This window comes from Myotis myotis, unplaced genomic scaffold (assembly GCF_014108235.1).
Source record: "Myotis myotis isolate mMyoMyo1 unplaced genomic scaffold, mMyoMyo1.p scaffold_m19_p_4, whole genome shotgun sequence".
Taxonomy (NCBI): domain Eukaryota; kingdom Metazoa; phylum Chordata; class Mammalia; order Chiroptera; family Vespertilionidae; genus Myotis; species Myotis myotis.
The window spans coordinates 124,151,412-124,174,529 of record NW_023416346.1 but is presented as its reverse complement, the minus strand read 5'-3'; the positions used below and the strand labels follow the sequence as shown (position 1 = coordinate 124,174,529).

Sequence of the window (23,118 nt, the reverse complement as noted above, 5' to 3'; positions counted from 1 at the left end):
CCATTTTTCAGCTGCTAAAACCTGAGGTTTAAAAGACCTTATTTAATTTACTCAAGGTTGCAGCCAGGAAGTGGTAGGGCTGGAGGTCAAACACTGGACATGCTTCCTTAGTCTCTGGCTCAGGAACCGGATGGATGGTGATGTCATCTGTAAGCTAAGAGGCCTTGGATGAAAAACTGGTGTTGGGAGTAATAGGGAAAGATCATGAGTTCAGTGTTGGATGTTGGGAATTTGAGCTTTTGAGATTGCCAAGAGTAGGTGTCAGATGGTGGGATATATGAGTCTGGAGCTTTGGAGAGAGTGAGGCTGGACATAAGTATTTGGCAGCAATTGGCCATTAGGAGGACTTATGGTATAGTGCATAAAAAAACCAGACAGGTGCTTGCCCAGGCCTAGCCAAACTCTGTGTGACCTTGGGGCAAGTTGCTTCTCTTTTCTGTAATATGAATGACTTGGAATGGATTTCACAGTCTATTGTAATAATCTGCAACAGTCTGATTCCCTTAATGTTTGTTTGGCATCAGTGGAGATTCTTCCCCTCCTGTTTGGAGCATTGCCTTCTGTTTAAGATGAGAGCAAGGAGCCTTTTTTTTGGGACAGCAATATGTGGTTTTCATGGCTGATGTGTTTTTCTTTCTTTTAGTTCTTAGGTTTCCTTCTTATGCCTGTCAACTTGGTTTGGCTGGGCTTCACGTCCCAGAAAGCAAAATGCCAACCTGAATTAGTCATGTAGGTGAGGGGATCTGAAGTGAAGGTTCTTGGTGGAAGAGGATTAATACGGATTCGGCATGGTGCTAGGCCAGGTCAGGGTAACTAATTCCCCTTATGTTGCCATTTTAACGTGCTGATGGCAGTTTCCCCTGTGGCCTTGTATTCAAGCCCTTCCTGCCTGATTAGAAGGGGTTACCTCTGGGTACTGAGGGAGGCTTTTAAGGACCCTGGTCCAACTCTGTTGTAGTTCATGGGCTTGGCATTTTAGAGGTATTTATGCCAAAACCAGCACCCAAACTTTGGAATGAATACTCTTTTTGGTTATTTTTTTTTAGGAATTTCAGGTTTTCTTTTGTTCAGGTGGTGGATGGTTGATAGTGGTTTGTAAAGAAGTAAACTCTCCTTTTCTGCTTCATCTTTTATCCCATGTTTATAGGTCATTTTATGGTTTACTTTTCACACATTATCCTAACTATAGACTATGTAGGCATTTGTAATTTCGCTGGCATAGGATTTAGAATTGCCTCTTCTTCTCCCACTCTACTCCACTGCCTCTGTTTTTGCCATGGTTGCCAGAAATTACCTTGTGTTAAGCCCCTGTCTCATTGACCCCTTAGCAGCTTTTGACACTGACTCATCATTTGGTGTCCACGATGCTGTCCTCTCCTGCTTCTATGACTATCTCTTCCTGATCTTTGTTATTTCTCCTTCCTCTGCCTGTCCCATGCATGTTGGTGAGCCCTAGAACCAATTCTCACTCTATTACTCCTTAGTTATGTGGAGGTTGATGACCACATATCTCCATCTGCCAGTCATCTTCACTTTAATGTCCCACTGTCACTTTAAACATCTTTCCCAGAAAACCAGCTTTCACTCTTCCATTCCTGGCTCTATCCACTAATCAGCACATGCTTGTGGCCATTGTTTCTGGTTTAGCTATCTCTGACTCTTCTCTCACTCCTTCTGCCCATTGACTTACCAAGTCTTTGCCATTTCACTTTCTAAATACCTCTCTTATCTATCTGCTGCACTTCCTCGGTTCAGGCCATCTTCCATCACCAAATCTGTTATATAAGCCTCTAACTCTTTTTTTCCTGCTGCCACTCTTGCCCTCTTTAAATCCATTATCCTCACTGTAGACAAAATTTATCTGAAAAACACAAATCAGCCCCTCCTACTCCCTTGATTGAAACTTGTCACACACTACCCGCTGCTCTCAACATATCATCCACATTCCTGAACATGGTTCTCAGGGCCTGGTGTTTGGCCCCCCACTGATCTCTTCAGTCACAGCAGCCCACTACTTCTCTCCCTCCATCCTCTGGCCATGCAGAGTTGCTTGTCATTTCCTATATGGTCCGTGTTCTGTGTGGAAACCTTACTCTTCATCCTTGCTTTGCCCTTGTTTTCTCGTTTGTCTCAGCTCATCTATGCGTTTTCCAATTGATAACACAAAATGTGAGCATTTTCTAATATTTCTTGTATATGTGAGGTTTCCATTTTTTAATTCTTAAAAAAATGGTTCATTCCTCATCTCATTTATCCAAGAATCTCAGCCAAAGGAAGGGGCATCCTATCTTTATTGTTTTTTCATCCCAGAGACATTTGGTGATGTCTGTTTCTTTTGTATCTTTCCGGGAATGCTTTATGCATATGTAAGCAAATATAAGTATTCCTATAGCTATCTAATATATGCAGTTTATTTTTACCTGACTTTAGGGATTTTAGGTTTGGCAAATGAAATATCATTGTAGCCAGATCTCACTAGAAAAAAATTATCTTTATTTTAAACCAAAACCACACTTACTTTAAAAAAAATATGTATTTTTCTTGATTTCAGAGAGGAAGGGAGAGGGAGAGAGAGATAGAAACATCAATAATGAGAGAGAATCATTGATCAGCTGCCTCCTGCATGACCCCCACCGGAATGGAGGCCACAACCCAGGCATGTGCCCTTGACTGGAATCGAACCTGGGATCCTTCAGTCCACAGGCTAATCCTCTATTCACTGAGCCAAACCAGCCAGGGCAAACACACTCACTTTTTAAATGCTAAACATACATGCTGTGAGGTTTTCTCCTCTTTCTGGAGAGACAAATGTAACAGTCTTTTGGGGGTAAATTCTCAATACTCACTCTTCTTCTTACTTCAAAGACTAAATAATGCCAAATAGCATGTAGAGAACTTTACCACACTGTCATTCTAGTTGGGGGTTTGGCTATGTTTTCAGCAGAAGTTTCCTAATGAACAGGTAGGGGTAGGTTGTTAGACATTGCTAGCCAGGCACCATATCAACCCAAAAGTTTGTAACTTTAAAAAATATATATTTTTATTGATTTCAGAGAGGAAGGGAGAGGGAGAGAGAGATAGAAACATCAATGATGAGCCCTAGCCGGTTTTGCTTAGTGGATAGAGCATTGGCCTGTGGACCAAAGGGTCCTGGGTTCGATTCCAGTCAAGGGCGCACGTACGTTGGTTGCAGGCTCCTCCCCGGTCTGGTCCCTGGTTGGGGATCGTGCAGGAGGCAACCAATTGATGTGCTTGTCTCACATCAATGTTTCTCTCTGCCTTTCCTCTCCCTCTTTCCCTAAAAATCAATGGAAAAATATCCTAGGGTGAGGAAGAAAAAAAAAAGAAACATCAATGATGAGAGAGAATCATTGATCAGCTGCCTCCTGCACACCCCACACTGGGGAGCCCACAGCCCAGGCATGTGCCCTGACCAGGAATCGACTGTGACCTCCTGGTTCATAGGTCAACAGTCAACCACTGAATCATGCTGGCCAGGCAGGACTGATTTCTTTTGTATTGTTCTAAGAATATTTTGCGCATATATATGTGAATACAGGTATTCTTGTATGTAATTACATATAATATATGCAAAATATATAGTTCTACCTTTTTACACATATGGTAGCATGTTATACATCTGCTATACACTGTGTACTTTTTTTACTTAACAATAAAATTTAATAATATTCTATAGCAGTGCATAAAGTACTTCCCTATCTTTTTGTTTTTCCAAATGCATAGTATTTCATTGTGTGCATCTTCCATCAACCATTTAACCAGCCCCTCTGATCAACATCTAGAACTTGCAATCACAGCATCATTTGCATATATATACATACATACATACATACATACATACATACATACTAGAGGCCTGTTGCAGGAAGATTCCTGCACGAATAGGGCTTCCTTGGGCCTATTCCTGCAAGAATAGGGCTTCCTGAGGCCCCTTCTCCGCCGCCTCGCTCCCTCCCATCTCCACCGCCTCACTCCCTCCATTCTCTGCCACTTTGCTCCCTCCCCTCTCTGCTGCCTCACTCCCTCCCATGTCCGCTGCCTCAGCTCCGCTCCCGTCTCTGCTTCCTTGGCTCTGTTCCCTTCTCTGCCGCTTCGCTCCCTTCTGCAGCGCTTGGCTTCCTTTTACGCTGTCTTCAGTCTTCGCTCCGTGCCTGTGTATGCAAATTAACCGCCATCTTTGTTGGGTTAATTTGCATATCATGCTGATTGGCTGGTGGGCATAGTGGAGGGGCAGTCAATTTGCATGTTTCTCTTTTATTTGTGTGTGTGTGTGTGTGTGTGTGTGTGTGTGTGTGTGTATGGCATTAGTTCCCAGAAATGGAATACTTGGGGGAAATGTTTACACATTTTTAATTTTTGGTAGAGATTCTCAAATTGGATACTGTATTAATTTATACATTTGCCAACAATGTATGAAAGTGCTTATTTTCCCATACCCATGCAAACACAATGTGCTAAAAATCTTACAAATCTTTGCAATCTGATAGGTGAAAAATGGTATCTGTGTAGTTTTAATTAGCAGTTCTCTTTATTAGTGAAGTGGGATATCTTAAGCTTATGAGTCATTTGTATTTGCTTTTTGTGTGAATTGCTTGTTCATATCCCATGCCCTCTTTTTTCTTTTGGGTTATCAGTATTTCCTTATTGGTTTGTCATTTCTACCAGTCTGAAAATAGAAACTGGTGTTCTGTTCCTTTGGATGAGTGAGCGACTGCAATGTATGTGGAAAACTGCTCTTTGCATGGTTGAGAGGAAGTCCTGGGCTCCTGAGGCCCTGGAAGGAAGGTAGGGACCCCAGCTTCTTTTCAGTTCTGGAGTACCCCAGGCTGCCTACAATGGTTATATCTTGGTTATATCTTCATGTCAGTAAAGTTGAGTTACTGAGTTTATGGGTAGAGATTAGGGCTAGGAAAATCTGTTGTTAGCGATGGTAAATGTCAACCTAGTGTGTCTGTGTGTGTTGACCTCTCAGCATTGCTTAGACAACTCAGTTTTCTTCCTCTGAGTGAAACAGGAAGGAGAGAGATAGAGGGAGGGTGGAGGAGGAAGGAGGGAGAGAATATATGTGTGTTTGCCTTTGTGTGTAACAGGAGGAACTGGTTTGATAAATTTTTAGGAATGTATGTGCGTTGTTCTTGATGTGACATCTTGTTTTACCAGATTCATTCTCTATTTGATTTTAAACCCTCACTGGAATTTTACCATTCCTAGGAGGTAAAAGATTGCTTTGTCTTCAGCATATTCTTCGCTGAGTCTACCTAGGACTAACAGATGTATAATGGTCACTATTACCACAAAGAGGTCCTATTTTTTATGGCTTCAAGCCTTCCTACTTTCTTTACCTACTTACAATTCTTTTTCAGATTTCCTAGTCCTTATTTTTGAAACATTTAATTTAAATTAATATTGAAATTTACTTTTCTCAGCCTAAATCTTAGCTGTCTCTTGTTGTACTCCTCAGGTGCTTACCTTGTACCCACATTTCTTAACACTTAAAGTGATGTTAATTGCTTGGTTTCTTTGCTGGGAGGCATTTCTACATGAAAGACAAAAATGTTTTGTTATAAGATGAGAATAGCAAAAAGATATTGGATCATTGAAAGACAGGTGACTCCAGGATAAGAAGAGGGTATCTGGTATAGAAATTGAAGGATATTTTTGGGAAAAAGACACTGACTCCATAAGTATTAGGACTGATGAGGCCTTGCAAAATCCATGCTTTAGAGATAGTGGGGTGTGGGGGGAGGGTCAAAATGGTAGGCTGGTCCACATTAGAATTCTAGCATCCATGCAGCAGGTCGGTTAGACTACTGATGAAAGCAAATAAATACATCTTATTTGTGGGGTCAGTGTTGTTTTCCCCACAAGGTGTGAGCATTGCATTAAAGGCTTATGGTGTCCAGAACTTTCCTGGTAATAGCTAGAGCCCACATAGATTTGTTAGATTTAGCCTCTCAGATGTAGCTCAAAACACTCGATTGAACTCCTGGTCCCACACAGTACTTTTTAAAGCTGGAATGGAGAGTGGTGTTTGTTTCTAGCATATACCACAGGACCTTTCAGTCTCAGTTAATATATACTAGGCTGTGAATATGGAAGGTTCCTTTACAATAGCACTACTATAGCCCTGATGTAGGCCCATTAGCACTGCCTTTGATCTCAGGTGAGCAGGTGACACAATGTCCCCAGGTGCCTATCTCAACAAAGTATCACTACTGACCCAGTGATTATTTGGCCCAGTGTTGTAGTGGTCCTTTAGATTGTATGTGTCCTTTCAGTCATCCCAACAGTCTTAGAAGGCAGACTACTTGCAACAGATCCTCAATCTGCAAAATTGCCACAATGGGTTGTTCTGAAAAGGAAATAGTACATTGTTGTTGGATGGATGAATGGATGGATTGATGATGGAGGGAGAGAACCATAGGACTTCCTGATTAAGAGTACATTGGACCCCCATTCATGTTCTGACTCTACCATTTACTAGTTGTATGGTCTTGGTAAGCCACTTCCCTTCCCCAATGTGCAGTTTCCTATTCTGTAAAATGAAAATAATGGGACCCACTTCCCAGGGTTGTTGTGAAGATGAAAATAGGTCACATGTATTATGTTCTTACAATAATTGGCCCAAGTAACTGGTACTAAGCAAAGAAATGAATATGTGTTACCTACCATTCTCTGTGACTGTGGTGGTAGTTTTAAAAATGTTGTTTATCTTAGTTAACAGCCACTGTGCATTGACTAATAGACTCAGAGAGAACCTTCTGAGCTGTTGAAAGTAGATCCCTGAGTGAATTTCACAACATGTGGTTAAAGACATCTTTGTGCATTTATTTCTAAGAAGAAACTGATGAGGTTAAATTGTGCTGTTAAAATTTAATTGTAATGAACTTTTCTGTAGTCAGAAACAGAAGTTATTTATTGCAAATTCCTGTGAATCTATAATTATTTCAAAATAAAAAAATCTTTTAAGCTCTCCAACTTCATAGGTAAGGGAGAGGGCCTAGCCTTTACTGTTGGGCGACACTTTTCATAAGTGCACATGAAGTTAAGCTCTAGTCATTATAGGAGAGCTCGGGTTAACCTTTCTGTATCTGGACCAGAATTGGCAATTTGTCCAATCATTTGTCTATTTGTTTACTTATTCAATGAATATTTATTGAGTGTTTCCTATTTGATAGGTACTAGGTATACAGCTGTGATCATAATGAACAAAATTTCTTACACTCATGGACCTTATTTTATAGTGAGAGTGGGGTGGGAGATAAGATTTATAGAGTACTAGTGGCCCGGTGCATGAAATTCGTGCACATTAGAAGGGGATTAATTAGAGGAAATATTTTAATATTGCTATTTGCCCTTTCTCTATAATAGAAGTGTCAGAGATGAAAGAAAATTAGTAAAATGTATATAAGAATCTTCCTCCTGGGGTGCACCACGGGACCCAGAGTCAAGTCCCCGCCCACCCACATGCGCCTCAAAATTGTGCGAGACCCAGACCCGGCTGGCTCCCCCCCCATTGGGCTAGATCCTGACCTGGCCAGTCCCACCCTGTCAATCCCCACTGGGTGGGGGGCATGGCCTGAGGTCCCCCAGCCTGGCGCCAGGGTTGGGTCGTGGCCTGAGGTCCCCTATCAAGCCCCACGGGTGGGGGGGGGGGAGTGCAGCCTCAGGTCCCCGCTGATTGCTTGTTAAGGCTTGTTACGGGAACTCTGCCTCTGCTGTGGGCACCACCATCTTTGTGGTGGAGTGACAATCAATTTGCATATTCCCTCTTTATTATATAGGATAATATAACATGGTTTAATGTGAAAAAATAGCTGAGCTCTATCTCCTTTTCTAGCTCTTTTTCTTTATTCCTCATTTAGCAGTTTTCCTTTAGACCTCTTTTCTCTTTACTCTCCTTACCTCCTCCTCAGAACCTCCTCTTTTCTCTTCACTCTCGTATATCCTCCCCAGAATCTCCTTCAAACCAATGAAAGATAAACTCCTGTTAACCAAATATAGAAAGATGGATATAAAGATGAATCCATGTGCTGTCCCTGTAGATAGTCTGCATGGACAACCAAATTATAATTAGAAAGTTGTTTGGGCTCAGAATCTTCTCATGTCATTAGATGGTCAAATTGCAAAACAAAGATGGCCTCATGCTTCCGTCTTCAATGCAGGAATGGCTGTGGTTCTGCCATGGTCAGTGTGGCTTAGTGGTTAAAGCACCAGCCCATGCACCAAAGGATTGTGGGTTCGATTGCAAGTGACCTGGGTTGCAGGTTCAATCCCTGGCCCCAGTTAGAGCGCACGCAGAGGCAACTAATTGATGTGTCTCTCTTACATTGATGTTTCTCTCTCTCTCCTCTCCTCTCTCTCCTCCTTCCCACTCCCCTCCACTCTCTCTAAAAATCAATGGGAAAAATATCCTTGCGTGAGGATTAACAAAACAAAACAAAAAATGGAATGGCTGTGGTTGGGACTGCACAGGTCTGTCTTTACTTTGGGCCTTGCTTGAAGGATAGATTAGTTAGGTTAACAGCTACTATAACAAACATGCCCCACTTTTTAATTATTTAACCACAATAGGTATATTTCTCACTCATCTAACAGGTTGGTAGGTTGCTTTCTGCCACATGGCAATTCAGGCTCCAGAGCTCCTCCTGTCCCGTGACTGTGCCATCTCCCATTCTGTGGGCCAATGGTTAAGGAACGCATAGAGGAGTGCTGCAGGGTGCTAGCCCTGCCTGGAAGTGGTGCAAGTCACTTGCGTTCACATTGCATTGGCCAGAACTCAGTCACATGGCTGTACCTAACTGCAAGGGTGGGGGGCTGGAAAATGTCATTCCTGAGTGGGTAGCCACTCAGTGACAGTTTTTGCTACTCCAGATGGTTTGTTTATTAAGGCACCTAAAATATATTGTTGTAAGGTCATTGCAACCTTGGATGAAATGGCTGGACTCACAGGCAGCAATTACAGGATGCTTCCAGGGTGGGATTGTATTCTAAACAGAAATGTTCTATCTTTGAAAAAATACACACACCCTTCTGAAGTTCCCCCTGACAATGCCTCCTTGCAATTCATATTATTCAACTATGCTTGATTTTTAAGATACTTCAGGGGTAAATGTCAACTTTGGGGATTTTATTAATAGTATTATTTTTTAATGAGTCTTTTGAAGTCCCTTTCATTATAAACAGCCTGTTTTCCCCAGAGATAATAACTTACAGTGCAAAATATTTGCATTTCACTTGAAACAAAACCAAGGGTTTGAATGTTTTAAATATAAGCAAATCTAATTCTCTTGCGTCTAGAGAAACTGTATAATGAACCATATGTTTGTGACTTAAGCAGACAGATGTAGACAATTTCTCTCTCTCTCCTTTTATTTTTTCTTAAAAATGCTGGCAGAGCTCAAAATTGGCACCAAGCAGCATATATCTCCACCCAGCCAACCACACCACTGGAGCTGGAGTTGAAATGGGGGAGGTCTCTTAGGGCGCATGCAAAACTGGAGCTTTTCTTGGTTTTGGCTTCTACTTGGAAGTCCAAGGGTCCACAGTTCACCCAGCCCTGTTTTTCAATGCCTTCAATCTTTGCAATAAGACATTTTGTCTTAGGTGACTGACTTTGTCTGAAAAGTTAGGTTGATTTTTGTGGTTGACTTTGGGTTCATTTGGAGATGGCTCCATATCTCCGGTCCTGCAACGAGATGGCCCCCTAGCTGCTGACAGAAAGGTTCTGAGCTGCCATCTCACTGCTAGAACGGGCCTTCCTCTGGTGGTGGCCATAAGGCTTTTTTCTCTTACTCCTCTCATAGCCCTCCCTACCCTGAGGTCACCTTGACTTCTGGTCGGGGTTACTGATATGGCCTTAACTAGTCATTTTACCTTTAGTCTTAAAAATATTTTCATTGATTTCAGAGAGGAAGGGAGAGGGAGAGAGAGAGATGATAGAGAATCATTTATTGGCTACCTCCTGCACGCCTGTTATTTGGGATCGAGCCCAAAACCTCGGCATGTACCCTTGATTGGAATTGAACTCAGGACCCTTCAGTCCACAGGTCAACACTATCCACTGAGCCAAACCAGCTAGGGCTTACCTTTAGTCTTTTCTCCTCCAATCTCCTCACTGAAGTGTTCTTTCTGTAACTCAAATCTGATTATTTCAGTGTCTTAATACTTATCTGTGGCTCCCTATTTTCTAGATACAGTCTAAACCCCTTAACCTGGTGCACCTGGGCCTTTATAATCTGGGACCTGCTTTCTGTTGGGACCATCTTGAGGCAATTCCACTAATATCCTCTCTGCACTGGCAGCCTAATCTTTCTATATGTAGCCCAACCAAGCTACTTTCAGGAGATGGCTATTTTCTCTTGCTAGTATATATTGGGTGTTTTGCAAATGCTGTTCATTTTTCTTGCTTTGCCATGAATGTTCTATAGCAGTGGTTCTCAACCTTCCTAATGCCGCGACCCTTTAATACAGTTCCTCATGTTGTGGTGACCCCCAGTTTCATTGTTACAAATTGAACATAATTAAAGCATAGTGATTAATCACAAAAACAATATGTAATTATATATGTGTTTTCCGATGGTTTTAGGCGACCCCTGTGAAAGGGTTGTTCGACCCCCAAAGGGGTCGCGACCCACAGGTTGAGAACCGCTGGTCTCTAGCATTGCTTTTCAAACTTGACTGTGGTTTGAATCACCCAAAGGGCTTGTTAAATCACAGATTCCTGGGCCCCAGTCCCGGAGCCACACCAGCCACTGTGCTTTTAAACAGAGGAATCAATCACTTTCTTCTGTCCATTCCTGATTCCTGCTGTCAGAATAGATCCGAGAGACCTGCTAAGCCACTGACGCCACTCAGGAGTGAGGTTACGTTGGAGAGGAAGTAGAGTGAGTAGTGGTCCTGGAATTTGTGAAAGAACAAACATGGGCTGACATTAACAACAGCAACTGAATATGGCATCTTCAGTTCCTGGAGGGAAGGAATGAATTCCATGAGAGTAGTAGTTTCCATGTCAGAACCAGAGAATACAGCAGTCAACAGCCTGCACGGAGTTATCCGCACCTTCATTCCCAGGACAGCAGTGGCACAGAGCTTTCCACCTGTGTCCCACAAGCTTTGTGAACCATCTCTGCCTGCTTAAATTGTTCATTCATAGATGGTCATTCTTGTCTCACCTGTCCGTGCCCAGCTTTTTAGGTTCCTTTACTCCAGCTGTTTCTGTCAATGTTGACCTGGAGGGCAGAGCTCCTGTGAGCTCTACACATTACCATCTGGCCAGGAACACAGTCCAGCACATGTTGACTACCTCCATCCTGGGTTTTGCCCCCTGAACTGCTCAGACATCTGGGCTTCTTCAGAAAGTGCTACCTGGAACATTTGAGTTTGGTTCTGGAATCTGGTTGGAGCATTTTGGAAAGTTGTGTGGCGTCCATCAGGTGCTCAAACTGATTTTGGATCTTCCTTGCTTTCTTTATTTATATTGTTTGTTTCTTACCGGAATGAATAGGGGGTTTCTGAAAACAATTCAGATGGAAGCAACCCAATTTAAAAAAAAGCTCAATATGCTAGAGCCTGGCTTTGAACAACAGATGAAAAAAAGGGCAGGTGCCCCGGCTGGTGTGGCTAAGTTGGTTGAGCATTGTCCCATGCACTGAGAGGTCGCTGGTTCGATTCCTGGTCAGGGCACATGCCCAGGTTGCAGGCTCAATCCCAGGTAGTGGGTAGCCGATCAATGTTTCCCTCTCTCATCCATGTTTCACCCCCTCTCCCTTTCCCTTCCTCTTTCTCTGAAATCAATAAAAACATATATATTTTAAAGAGGGCAGTTATTTGCTGACTGCAGGGGCTCATTGAAGGGTATGGGCTCCTCTCTTAAGTCTTCTAACCCTCATTTTCCTCATGGGGTAAAGGACAATGACACCTGCTTTTTCTACCTCTCAAATGTTTTGAGATGCTGTATGAGATCGGGATGTGTGAAATGCTTTGTAAATTTCAAAGCACTCTGAATTTAGGGTATTGACTTAATGGATAGTGGCTTCTAGGGCATTTAAAAATGGTTTGATTTACATTTAGTAAAAACTCGCCTAGTATAAAAACTTCAAAGGTGACATCTCAAGGTTATATCACAGCACAAAGTTTTATAGTCTCCTGTCTTCTCAGACTGTCATCAGAGGAGAGCCAGGTGTTTCTGGGAAGAATTACTTACTGGAATGGGGGTGTGTGTGTTGGGGGGAAGGGGGTGTAGATGGTCTGCTGCCTTTTCTAGGAATAGTGAATACAGTGGCCTCCTAATTATTCCTTGATAGTGTGTTCATAAGTGGCAACCTGGTAGCTTATTTGCAATAAAACTTTTTCTTTCCTAGTCTCTTTTGTCCTAAAGGTTTACTTTCCTTGTGTTCACCTCCTGGTTCCATGAAGGTATCCCTTTGTAGTAGCACCTTAGCCTTAGAGTAGATGGGAGGGATAGAGCAAAGCCCTGGACGCCTTCTCCCAGAATCACCATTTTTGCTTCTTTCCCCACACCATACACAAGCTTTGTTTTCTTCTGCACCATTTCTCTGGGTCTCTGTATCCTTAAAACCTCAACTTTGGCTTGCACGCCCCCTAGTGGCATGTCTGATGCACCCCTGTTACTCCATTTGTTGTACCATCATAGCTCTCCTTTCTATTCAGCTCTATTACTAAATATTAACCCTAATTCACAAACGCCGGATGAGAGCTTGGGTGACCCTTATTTGCCACTTAAGTAGACCTGGGAGGTGGGATTTGAATTGGAACTTTTGATTCTCAGATTTATACAGTGGGAATGCCTCAGAAAAAAAGGATGATATGGTTATAGCTTTTCTAAAGATTTACTTTTTGTGTTTTAAAAAAGAATCGGTTATTTTACTATCTACTCAGCTATTGAAAATCAAAATGTGACAAATAATTTTTTTACCCTCCTTCATTACATTGGAAACACTTTCATCACTCACAAAGTGTTCAGTATTTCACTACAAAAACATAAAGCATGATGTCTGCCCTTCAGAAGTTTACATTCTAGTTACATGGTGTTTAAATTATTCCCTTGAGGAAAAAATTGCGTATAATGCACGATAGCTTTTATTGATGTTTAATATATCTACTTCATCTCACTAAAGAGAGATGCTCTGAGCATTTTCTTATTTATTTTTAAAGTCCTTTTCAGTGGAGAGAGAACCACAAGATAACAGTAATTACCCGGATGAACCGTGGAGGATAACAGAAGAGCAGCGGGAGTACTATGTCAATCAGTTCCGATCCCTTCAGCCAGACCCAAGTTCCTTCATTTCAGGTAATGAAGTCTGACAGGTGAGAATGTGGGTTCCAAGTTATTGTCTCATATAAATAACAGTACACATCTTGAGAAATAGTTTACACAAAATGAGTATGACAGCCTTCTGTGAGTTCAGTTTATTTCCCTCTAAGATCGAATTTCTTATCAGCTATAAACCATGCAGAAAAACACTTGGCAATGACATTTAGAAAAAATTATGTTTCCGTTTCAGAGGGTTAAATCAGAATTTGGTCTGGACCTTGTGATTTAATAGCTGGAGCAATTTTTGAAATGATAGAGTATGGCACCAAGGCAACATCTTTAATTGCTTACTCATTATATTAGAGTTAGAGAAAGATGTAGTATAACCTTCTATAGCTAGCATTACAGTCTCCTTATGTTATATATGCCTTAGAAGTTCAAATTCATGCTCATTTTCTTTGGCTCAAGACTTTCTCCTTTGGTTTGTTGGACAGAAATTAAAATATGGGAGGAAAATTGGCCAGCATTTTTATGTCCACATGTCAGTTCTTTTGGGCTGTCTTCAGAAATATGTATTCCTGTTGCCTTCTCATGTAAAATTCAAGCTGAGAGGAATTGATTTAATTCCTCTGTGCCTACATTTTACTGGGGTGAAGACTAATCAAACAGTGAAATAATAGAGACTGGAATAAAAATTCATAAAACTTTCTTTTTGTACTTTAATTTTGTAGAATAACAATATGTCCTTGATAATTGTAACCTGACATTGAAGTGAGAACTAAGACTAATTTTCTCTTGTGAAATAAGGTGTGTAATCGAAATGTACTTGTATAGATGCGACCATCATTTTCTGATTGATGGTAATGGCTTGATTGAAGGCAGACTATTGTAGAGACAAACAAGTTAATGTTAACAACATGATTTTAAAGAAATAAGCAGGAACAGATTGTATGTACTGACTATTTGCTAACCTTACCCATTGCTTAAGTGAGTTTCTTCATAGTCTATACAAATGATTAGACAAATACAAATAGGTAGCTGTTAGGAATGTTTTTACTTTCTTTAAACTTCTTTATTTTGCAGAATTTCCAATGTAGATATAGCTGGAGTGGCTAGTATAACAAACTCCTATCACACAGCCCCAACAATTTTGTTTTATTTATATCCTCTCTTACCCAAGATGGTTTTGAAGCAATTACCAGATAATTTTGTTTGAAAATGCAGGGTGGGCAAAAGTAGGTTTATAGTTGTGAGTACATGAAACACAGTTTATTCTTGTATTATTTATTAATTATTGTATTATTTTCCATACAGACAATTGTAAGCCTATTTTTGCCTATTCCTATATTTCAGGATATATCTCTAAAGATAAGGCCTCTTTTTTAAAAAATATATTTTATTGATTTTTTACAGAGAGGAAGGGAGAGGGATTGTCAGAAACATTGATGAGAGAGAAGCACCGATCAGCTGCCTCCTGCACACTCCCCGCAACCAAGGTACATGCCCTTGACCGGAATCAAACCTGGGACCCTTGAGACCGCAGGCCGATGCTCTATCCACTGAGCCAAACTGGTTAGGGTGATAAGGCCTCTTTTAAAAATATAACCACAGCCCTAGCTGGTTTGGCTCAGTGGATAGAGCATCAACCTGCGGACTGAAGGGTCCCGGGATTGATTCCGGTCAAGGGCACATGCCGGGTTGTGGGCACAATCACCAGTAAGGGGCGTGCAGCAGGTAGCCAATCAATGATTCTCTCTCATCATTGATGTTTCTATCTCTCTCCCTCTCCCTTCCTCTCTGAAATCAATTAAAAAATACATAAAAGAGTTCTCTTTAAGAAAAGAATAAAAATATAACCACAATTCATTGGCACACATTAAAATAGAAGAACATGAATTCCTTAATATTATCAAGTCGTCATTGTTCAGATTTCCCTGATTATCATACAGATGCCTTTAAAAATATATTTTTATTGACTTCAGAGAGGAAGGGAGAGGGAGAGATAGAACATCAATTATGAGAGAGAATCATTGATTGGCTGCCTGTTGCAGGCCCCACACTGGGGATCAAGCCTGCAACCTGGGTGGTGACCTCCTGGTTCATAGGTTGATGCTCAACCACTGAGCCACAATGGTCAGGCAGGTCTACCCCTTTTTATATTGGGTTACTCATCTTTATTTTGCACAGATCTATATGTATTTGGTGTGCTACTATTATATCCCTGATATATCAATGGTGTGTGTAACTCTTGAGAGTTCTGAGAAAATTGAATGAGAAGTGAGAAATCTGAGAAAATTGAGAGAATGAGGAGAGAAACGAGAGATCTGAGACAGAGATTTCTTATAATAACAAGTCTGAATTCATGTTTTGATGTTTGACTGCTGACAACTTTTAAGCCTCCCCTCTCCCTTGTGTGCCTCTAATGTGACTCCCCAGCAAGGTATGATAATAGCTGCAGAGAACAAGGAAAAGAGGCTGGCTTCGAGTTTCTATGATGGTTGGGAGTGGAGCTGCGCTGGAGGGTTCCAACTCATGGTTTGAACTTTTGTCAGTTCCAAAGGAGGGTGTACTGGGGCTTTCTCATTAGCTTCCCTTTTTGGCAGGGAGCAGCCATAGAACAACTGAACTTGTTAGCAGTCGGCTCCCCTATGGGCTCCAGCTAACCTCTCTGGGACACCATAGTACAACAGTCTCTACTCTCTGAAGACCAATCCAGGTCTCTCACTTTGGGTTCCGGCCTAGTGTGATTTGAAGAAGGATATCAAGGGGGAAAAAGAAGAATAACATGAGGGGACATTGTCTATGGCTGGCAAATAGGCTTTCAAGACATTTCTGACAAACGTTTGACATTGATGGCCAACAGCCATATGTCAGCATTATTTTCAGGCTAGTTTTGGGGAGAAGGCTTATTGGTTTATAGAGTCCTTTGCTTTTTTATTTATTTTTTTGAGAATGAACCATGTTCATTGGGTCCTTTGCTTTTGATCCTTAATGAGCTATCAAAGGAAAATAAGTCTACTTTAGAGTCCATTATAATTAATTGTTTTAAGGCCAATTAGAAGACTTGTCATTGCCATGGAATGACTTTTGACTTTATCTGCTTAACATAGAGCTTGGGGCTTTGATTTGATTATTCTTTGTGTTAGAAGTGAAGCTTTTGAACTATGAAATTGTTTTTAGAGTTGAAAGCATAAAAATTTCAATCTCAATAATGGTTGGGTCCAACATTTTAAGTGCAGTTGGGTCTTTAGTGCAGCTTTGTTAACATGTAAAATGGAATGAGTACCTGATTTAAATTGATATTGGTAAATTTACAATGATTAAAGAAAGTAGCAGAAGGTTCCTGGATAAGTTTCTTAAGGAGCCACCAAAGAGCTTAAATCTCACCAAAACTCTTTCCCAATAGGCCTGTCTTATGTCTGTGTGATAAGATTAATAGTGATTTTTTTATTTTTTGCTATTTTTTACCGTGATTGTGTATTGCATTTTTATTAAAAGTGCTTGACAGGTTTTTACTTTAATAATTTTGAAATTTGTTTTTTGAATTTTTAGTAAAATTTTGCACACTTTCAGTAAAAGTGAAGCAGGAATTAATTACTATAATTTACATGTTATAATAAGTGTTATGTCTTTGCTTCTTTGCCCTATTCTAATTTATATATTCTTTTAAAAGCTGTTCACATATTGTTTTTAGACACATGATTTGTATTTGCTTTAATGAATAAATGTTGTGTTTGTGGTAGAGATTGTTGAAAGAAAAAATGGTGATTCATTGACATTAAATATAAAAGCTGCTCTAGATATTAATTAATGATTTATTTAAACAATGGCTGTTGACAGGTTCAGTGGCCAAGAACTTCTTCACCAAATCAAAGCTTTCCATTCCAGAACTCTCCTATATATGGTAAGTACAATTAATGCCATATGGTATGATATAGTCATCCATATTCATTCTTTAGTTCCTACTATTGCATTTTAAAAGTCTTATTTCTTGAATGTTTTTTAACAGACTAAGAGAGTGAAAAGAATTTAAGTTTTTTTAAACATATATTTTATTGATTTTTTACAGAGAGAAAGGGAGAGGGATATAGAGAGTTAGAAACATCGATGAGCGAGAAACATCAATCAGCTGCCTCCTGCACACCCTTACCGGGGATGTGCCCGCAACCAAGGTACATGCCCTTGACTGGAATCGAACCCGGGACCCTTTGGTTAGCAGGCGGACGTTCTATCCACTGAGCCAAACCAGTCAGGGCAGAATTTAAGTTTTTGTTGCTGTGAAAATTAAATAAGTTATATGAAAATCACAATGAACAGTATCTGGAACATACTGCATATTGTATATATTAGCTATTATTTAAAAAAGTAATTTCCTAGTTATTATCTTCATCTAGATCCCTTTTCAGTCTAAGCCAGCGGTTTTCAACCTATGGGTCGAGACCCCTTTGGCAGTCGAACGACCCTTTCACAGGGGTTGCCTAAGACCATCCTGCATATCAGATATTTACATTACGATTCATTACAGTAGCAACATTACAGTTATGAAGTAGCAACGAAAATAATTGTATGGTTGGGTCACAACATGAGGAACTGTATTTAAAGGGCCAGAAGGCTGAGAACCACTGGACTCTAAGCGATTGTGTGGGCATATGAGAATTTCCATTTTGTGTATTTTATTTTCCGATTTTTCGGCTTGATGTGATGCAAGTAACCGGAGGACCTTGAAAAGCTATTCTTTATAATATTTTATGAGGCCGGATGAAATGTCTTGGAATTAAATTTGACTATTCTAGCTGCCTGTAAATTTGGCTGGTGTTTATCAGCTGGACTCTAGCTTTATCAGCTGGACTCTAGCTTAGAATTGCAGCTGTGGAGTGTATTGTACTTTGCTGCTTAGCTGGACACAGCCCTGACTCCAAAGGGCTTTGCTGGGACAGTCCAGATGGCGCCATTTGCATTTATGAAAACGCTTGGTGCCTCCATAAACTCCCAGCTGTGTGTGGGCTGTTCTTCCTCATGACTGGGCAGGAGACTGTGCTGCTATAAATATACAATTAAAACATTGGAATATTTATGTAAAACTTTTTTTCACGAGATTCACAAAAATTATGATATCATTTTGTCATGTTTTGTGCATTTTATTGGAAAAATATTGTAATAATCCTTGTGCATGCCAATGTACCTAGGACCCTGAGCTGGATTTATTCACCAGCAATATATTCTAGTGTAATTTTTTTTACAACAAGCCTTATGTTAGATTTTAAAGCTAGAGGAAAAAAGAAATTATCATTTTTAGAAGAATACAATCTGTTTTGGCAAAATTCCCAGTCTTACCATAATTGGCATGAGACTTCCTATCTTTTTGTGGGGACATATACATAAAAGCTGAATGATATTCTCTCCATTCAGCGTTGGCAGCAGTCCCCTCAGCCTGGGAGCTGCTATTTCAGGGCTGGTACATATTAAATATTTGGGGGAGGAGGATGTGAATGGAGCTTACCTTCAATATTCGTTCTTTCAAATAGTAACACACTTCTAGTACATTTTTATGTCTTATGTCTTTACTTGTTCTAACAAGTATACTTGTCTCTGTACACTTGAGTCGGGTTGAGCTTAGAAGGTCTTAGTTACTTTGGCAAATAGGTTTCTCCTGTGCTGAGTAAATAGGTCTGTGCCTTTCAGTGGGAAACAATGACTGAAGCAAAGATAAGCCTGTTCAAGACTCTCCCTTTCTTCTTTTCTGTTTTATCTGTTTCCAGCCTTCCCTAGTTGCTAGTTTTATCTGAAAACATAATTCAACCAGTATTTATTGAGTTTACTTATATATTCCCAGGAGAGGATTCTCAAGCAAAATTTTGATACAACATTTGTGTGACTTGAAAAGTTCAAGGTTTTTCCTTACAGCTGAAAAAAATGAAGTGCTCATTCCTGAGCTCCAGTAACTATATAATGGCTGGGACAACTGTAAAAGGGCCAGGGCCAGCCCTTCCTCTGACTGTTTTGAGCACCAAGTCAGGAGCTCTTTACATCACACACTTATTGAATGGCTGTCAACTGTGGAATTCTGGGCCGCATTTAACTTTTTGTGCCATATATGCTTGTCTTGTATACTTATAGTTGTAAAACAGACCTATCAGAGACCTGAAGAACTTCAATTTTTATTTATAAAGTACTATTGATACCAGTGCTGTCTGTCATACTTTTTCTTCCTCCAAATGGCCCCCTGAGTTTTCACATGGGTTTGGGGACTTTGCAGGGTCAAAGAAGCATTCAGGAACCCCTGGGAATTGTGTTTGCATGTCTGGGGCTCAGTAAATTTTCCTCTAAGCCCAGTGTGAGGTACTCATGACATCTTTTATATTTAGGGAACTTAGTGATGCTGACTGCGATGGAGCCCTGACCCTGCCTGAGTTCTGTGCTGCATTTCATCTCATTGTGGCCCGGAAGAACGGCTATCCACTGCCCGAGGGCCTCCCTCCAACCCTGCAGCCAGAGTACCTGCAAGCAGGTAAGGGCTCATCCAAAATCTTAAACCCTAGACATTTTCCATCTGGCCTTACAAGAAACTTTTGTTTCTTAAATGGTGTCCAGGTAATTTGGGGAGTCCCTGGAATCTACAGTTATTGTCCTTTAACTGATATTAGACTTTTTGCATCTTATAATATGAGTAATAGGGATGATCTGAGTGTGAGTCATCTGTTATTTTCGTTCTAGTACTCTCTAGTCTAGATGGATTTGAACCAAAGTCACTTGCCCTTTCATGAAAATTGTGGCAAAGGCAACTACTAAATCTCCCAGCTGATATAAAATGAAGAGGAAGATCTTCCTATACAGCCAAGTGCTGACATGGCATCTTTAGGCACGTCCCAGTGTCTCCAAGTGGCCTTGGGCAAGGAACTGAAATAGAACTGTTATACATAATGAAAAAGTTAAAAAAAATTACATAAGCAATGAAATCTGCAAAGTGCCGTAATCTTAAATATACACTTGATGAATTTTTACATATATATGCATCCATGTAACTACAATCAGATAATGATTTAGAAAATTCCAGCACACCAGAAGGTTGGAATAGAATTGCCTTTCTTATTAATAAAACAGTTACTCCACAAACCCTTTGGTTAGGAAATATATCCAACATTTATATCAATTTCTTCAGAAGATTGGACAAATTAGCAGTTTCTCTTGCCCCTTTCAGAGGCAGTGGGCAGTGATCTGATTTCTATTACTCAGAGAAGTATAGCTTCCATCAAAAGGGTCCAGAAACACCTGGTGCTTTCAACAAACTTTCTCACTTTTTAGGCAGGCAAGGTCTTTTCAAAACACGAGAGCTAGTCATGGATGATTATTGACAAGAGGAAGTAGTGTCAAAAGAAAATGTGATTAGTCGTTAATAGAGTATAAGATTTGTAGTTAGATCTGGAAAAAGCCTTAGATGACCTTATCTTGTCCCCTCCTCATACCATATTCAAAGTGGTCAATGACTTATCTGAATCAATCTTGGGGTCTCTGACTCTGAAATAGTCTGTCCTTTTCCTGTATTAGGTAGTGGGAGGGTGGAGCGGGTTGAGCTGAGACTTGAAGGGAAGAGAGCATGTATGTGGCTGATGCCAGTGACAGGTAAACATGTTAGGAAAGAGTGACCCATTCTGGGATCTTCCCCAAATGCCCCCATAAAATATATGAAGGGGAGGCATCAGAGAGCAAAAGTTACTACCCATTTCAGACTCAGGCTTTGCCAATAGCAGCTGCTTTCTGACTACAGCTGGCTGTAACTCCAGCCTGCTACCTTTCCTCGCAGGATGGGGAAGACTTTCAGTGATCTCCAGGAACTAGTTTGCAATTGGGCAGCATGACAAATTGCTCTATTTCTTCTTTGGTGTCTCTCTTCATCTCTGTTACCCCCAACCCCCCTCTTTTTTCTTCCCCTCTCCACCTCTTCCTCATTTCCCCCTTCCCTCTCCCCATCCCTCTTTCTTCCTTGGATTGAGGCAAAGAAGCACCAGTATTCCTCGGGCTATCGTGGCAACTATAACAGACCAAGTGCCTATCACTAGATGAGTGGATAAAGTGGTGATACATTCACACCATGCGATACTATTCAGTAGTAAAAAAGAAGGATCACTCACCCTTTGAGGCAGCATGGAGGGACCTGGAGAGTATTATGATAAGTGAACTAAGTCAGTCAGAGAAAGACAAGTTTCATATGATCTCACTCATACGTGGAATCTAATGAACAAAATAAACTGATGAATAAAGTGGATGTAGAGACATAGAAGCATTGAATAGACTGTTGAATCTCAGAGGGAAGGTGGGGGAGGGTGGGTGGGTGGGAAGAGATCAACCAAAGAACTTGTATGCATATATGCATCACCCATGGACACAGACAATAGGGTTGTGAACATTTGGGTCAGTGGCTAGGGTCAGTCTAGAAGAGGTCAATGGGGGAAAAGGGGGACATCATAATAATAAAAGGCCAGAGTCATCACGACCTAAACGACTAAATGACCAGTCACCATGAACTGCATGGGGCACCTCTTGGTCCCTCCCCTGCAGCCCATAGGCTCTGATTGCAGCACAGCTGGTGGCTGGTGGGCGGGCGCGGCGAGGCATGCGCAGGTGGGTGGGGCCACACAATTTTGTGTGCTGGGCCTCTAGTGTGTAATACTTTCAACAATAAAGATAAAAAAAAATAGAGTGCCAGCCAAGAGGCATGTCACTTCATTTGGAATGAAGCCCCTTGGTTCTTCCTGATCTTCTGTGAAGGTTGTCAGCATGCATTTATACAGAAACAGCTGTGGAATCCATCACATACCCTTGAATTAAACAAAAATCACACATCATTTCCAGAGCTGTGGGATCAATCTTAAATAATATTTATACTAGAGGCCTGATGCACAAAATTCATGCATGGGAGGGGTGTCCCTCAGCCCAGCCTATACCCTCTCACAATCCGGGACTGCTGGCTCCTAACCTCTTGCCTGCCTGTCTGCCTGATTGCCCCTAACCACTCCCCTGCTGACCTGATTGATGCCTAACTGCTCCCCTGCTGGCATGATCATCCCCAACTGCCCTCCCCTGCTGGCCCAATTGCCCCCACTGCCTTCCCCTGTGGGGCTGAGGGGACTGGGGGACTGGGGCTGGATGAGGCTGGATGCTGTGGGGACTGAGTGAGGCGAGGCTGAGGGGACTGAGGCTGGATGAGGTGGGGTTGAGGGGACTGGGGGACTCCGGCTGGATGAGGCAGGGCTGAGGGGACTGGGCACCACCATCTTGTGACTGTGGATGCCATCATCTTGTGAGAGTGTGATGGTCAATTAGCATATTCCCTCTTTATTAGATAGGATAGTTCTAATAAAAAACATGAGAGACCTCATAAATCCCCATCAAACTCAGTGATAGTATATTTTAGGCAAATCCTGAGGGTTTAGCTAACTTAATGTTTTATCACACATGGTTATCTTTGTATATAGCTCAAGAAAATGGCCAGAACTTTCTAGTTCTCTGTGCTTTTAGACTTTGAAATATGAGTGGTCCTGTTGATTTGGGGAGTTCATTTTTATGGTATCCCTTTGGCTTTTAAAAAAACTCAGCTCTTGTTCCAACAGTCTTCTAATTGATCTATAATCACTCTTTAAAAAAATCGAATCCAGTTTTTGACAAGATTAGTGAAAAGTATAAATTTGGTTGATACCTTCATGCATTTACAACTATATAAGCTTCTTTTCAATAAAATAATGAAACAGGAATTATATCTGATTTCCCCCCTAACAGTGACAATTAAAGGGCTGAGTTGGAAGGAAATGTTGGATTATTTGGTG

The 23,118-nt window shown here is 41.0% G+C and overlaps 1 protein-coding gene across 6 annotated transcripts in view; it reads left to right on the top strand.

Moving 5' to 3' along the window:
* Window positions 1–23,118, top strand: part of REPS2 (RALBP1 associated Eps domain containing 2) — a 193,506-nt gene that overhangs the window by 74,906 nt on the left and 95,482 nt on the right. For all 6 annotated transcript variants that reach the window (XM_036305527.1, XM_036305531.1, XM_036305528.1 and 3 more), the window contains exons 6-8: window positions 13,198–13,333; window positions 17,138–17,201; window positions 19,663–19,805. In XM_036305527.1, the coding sequence (XP_036161420.1) occupies window positions 13,198–13,333; window positions 17,138–17,201; window positions 19,663–19,805 (343 nt within the window). The remainder of the gene's footprint in view (window positions 1–13,197; window positions 13,334–17,137; window positions 17,202–19,662; window positions 19,806–23,118) is intronic.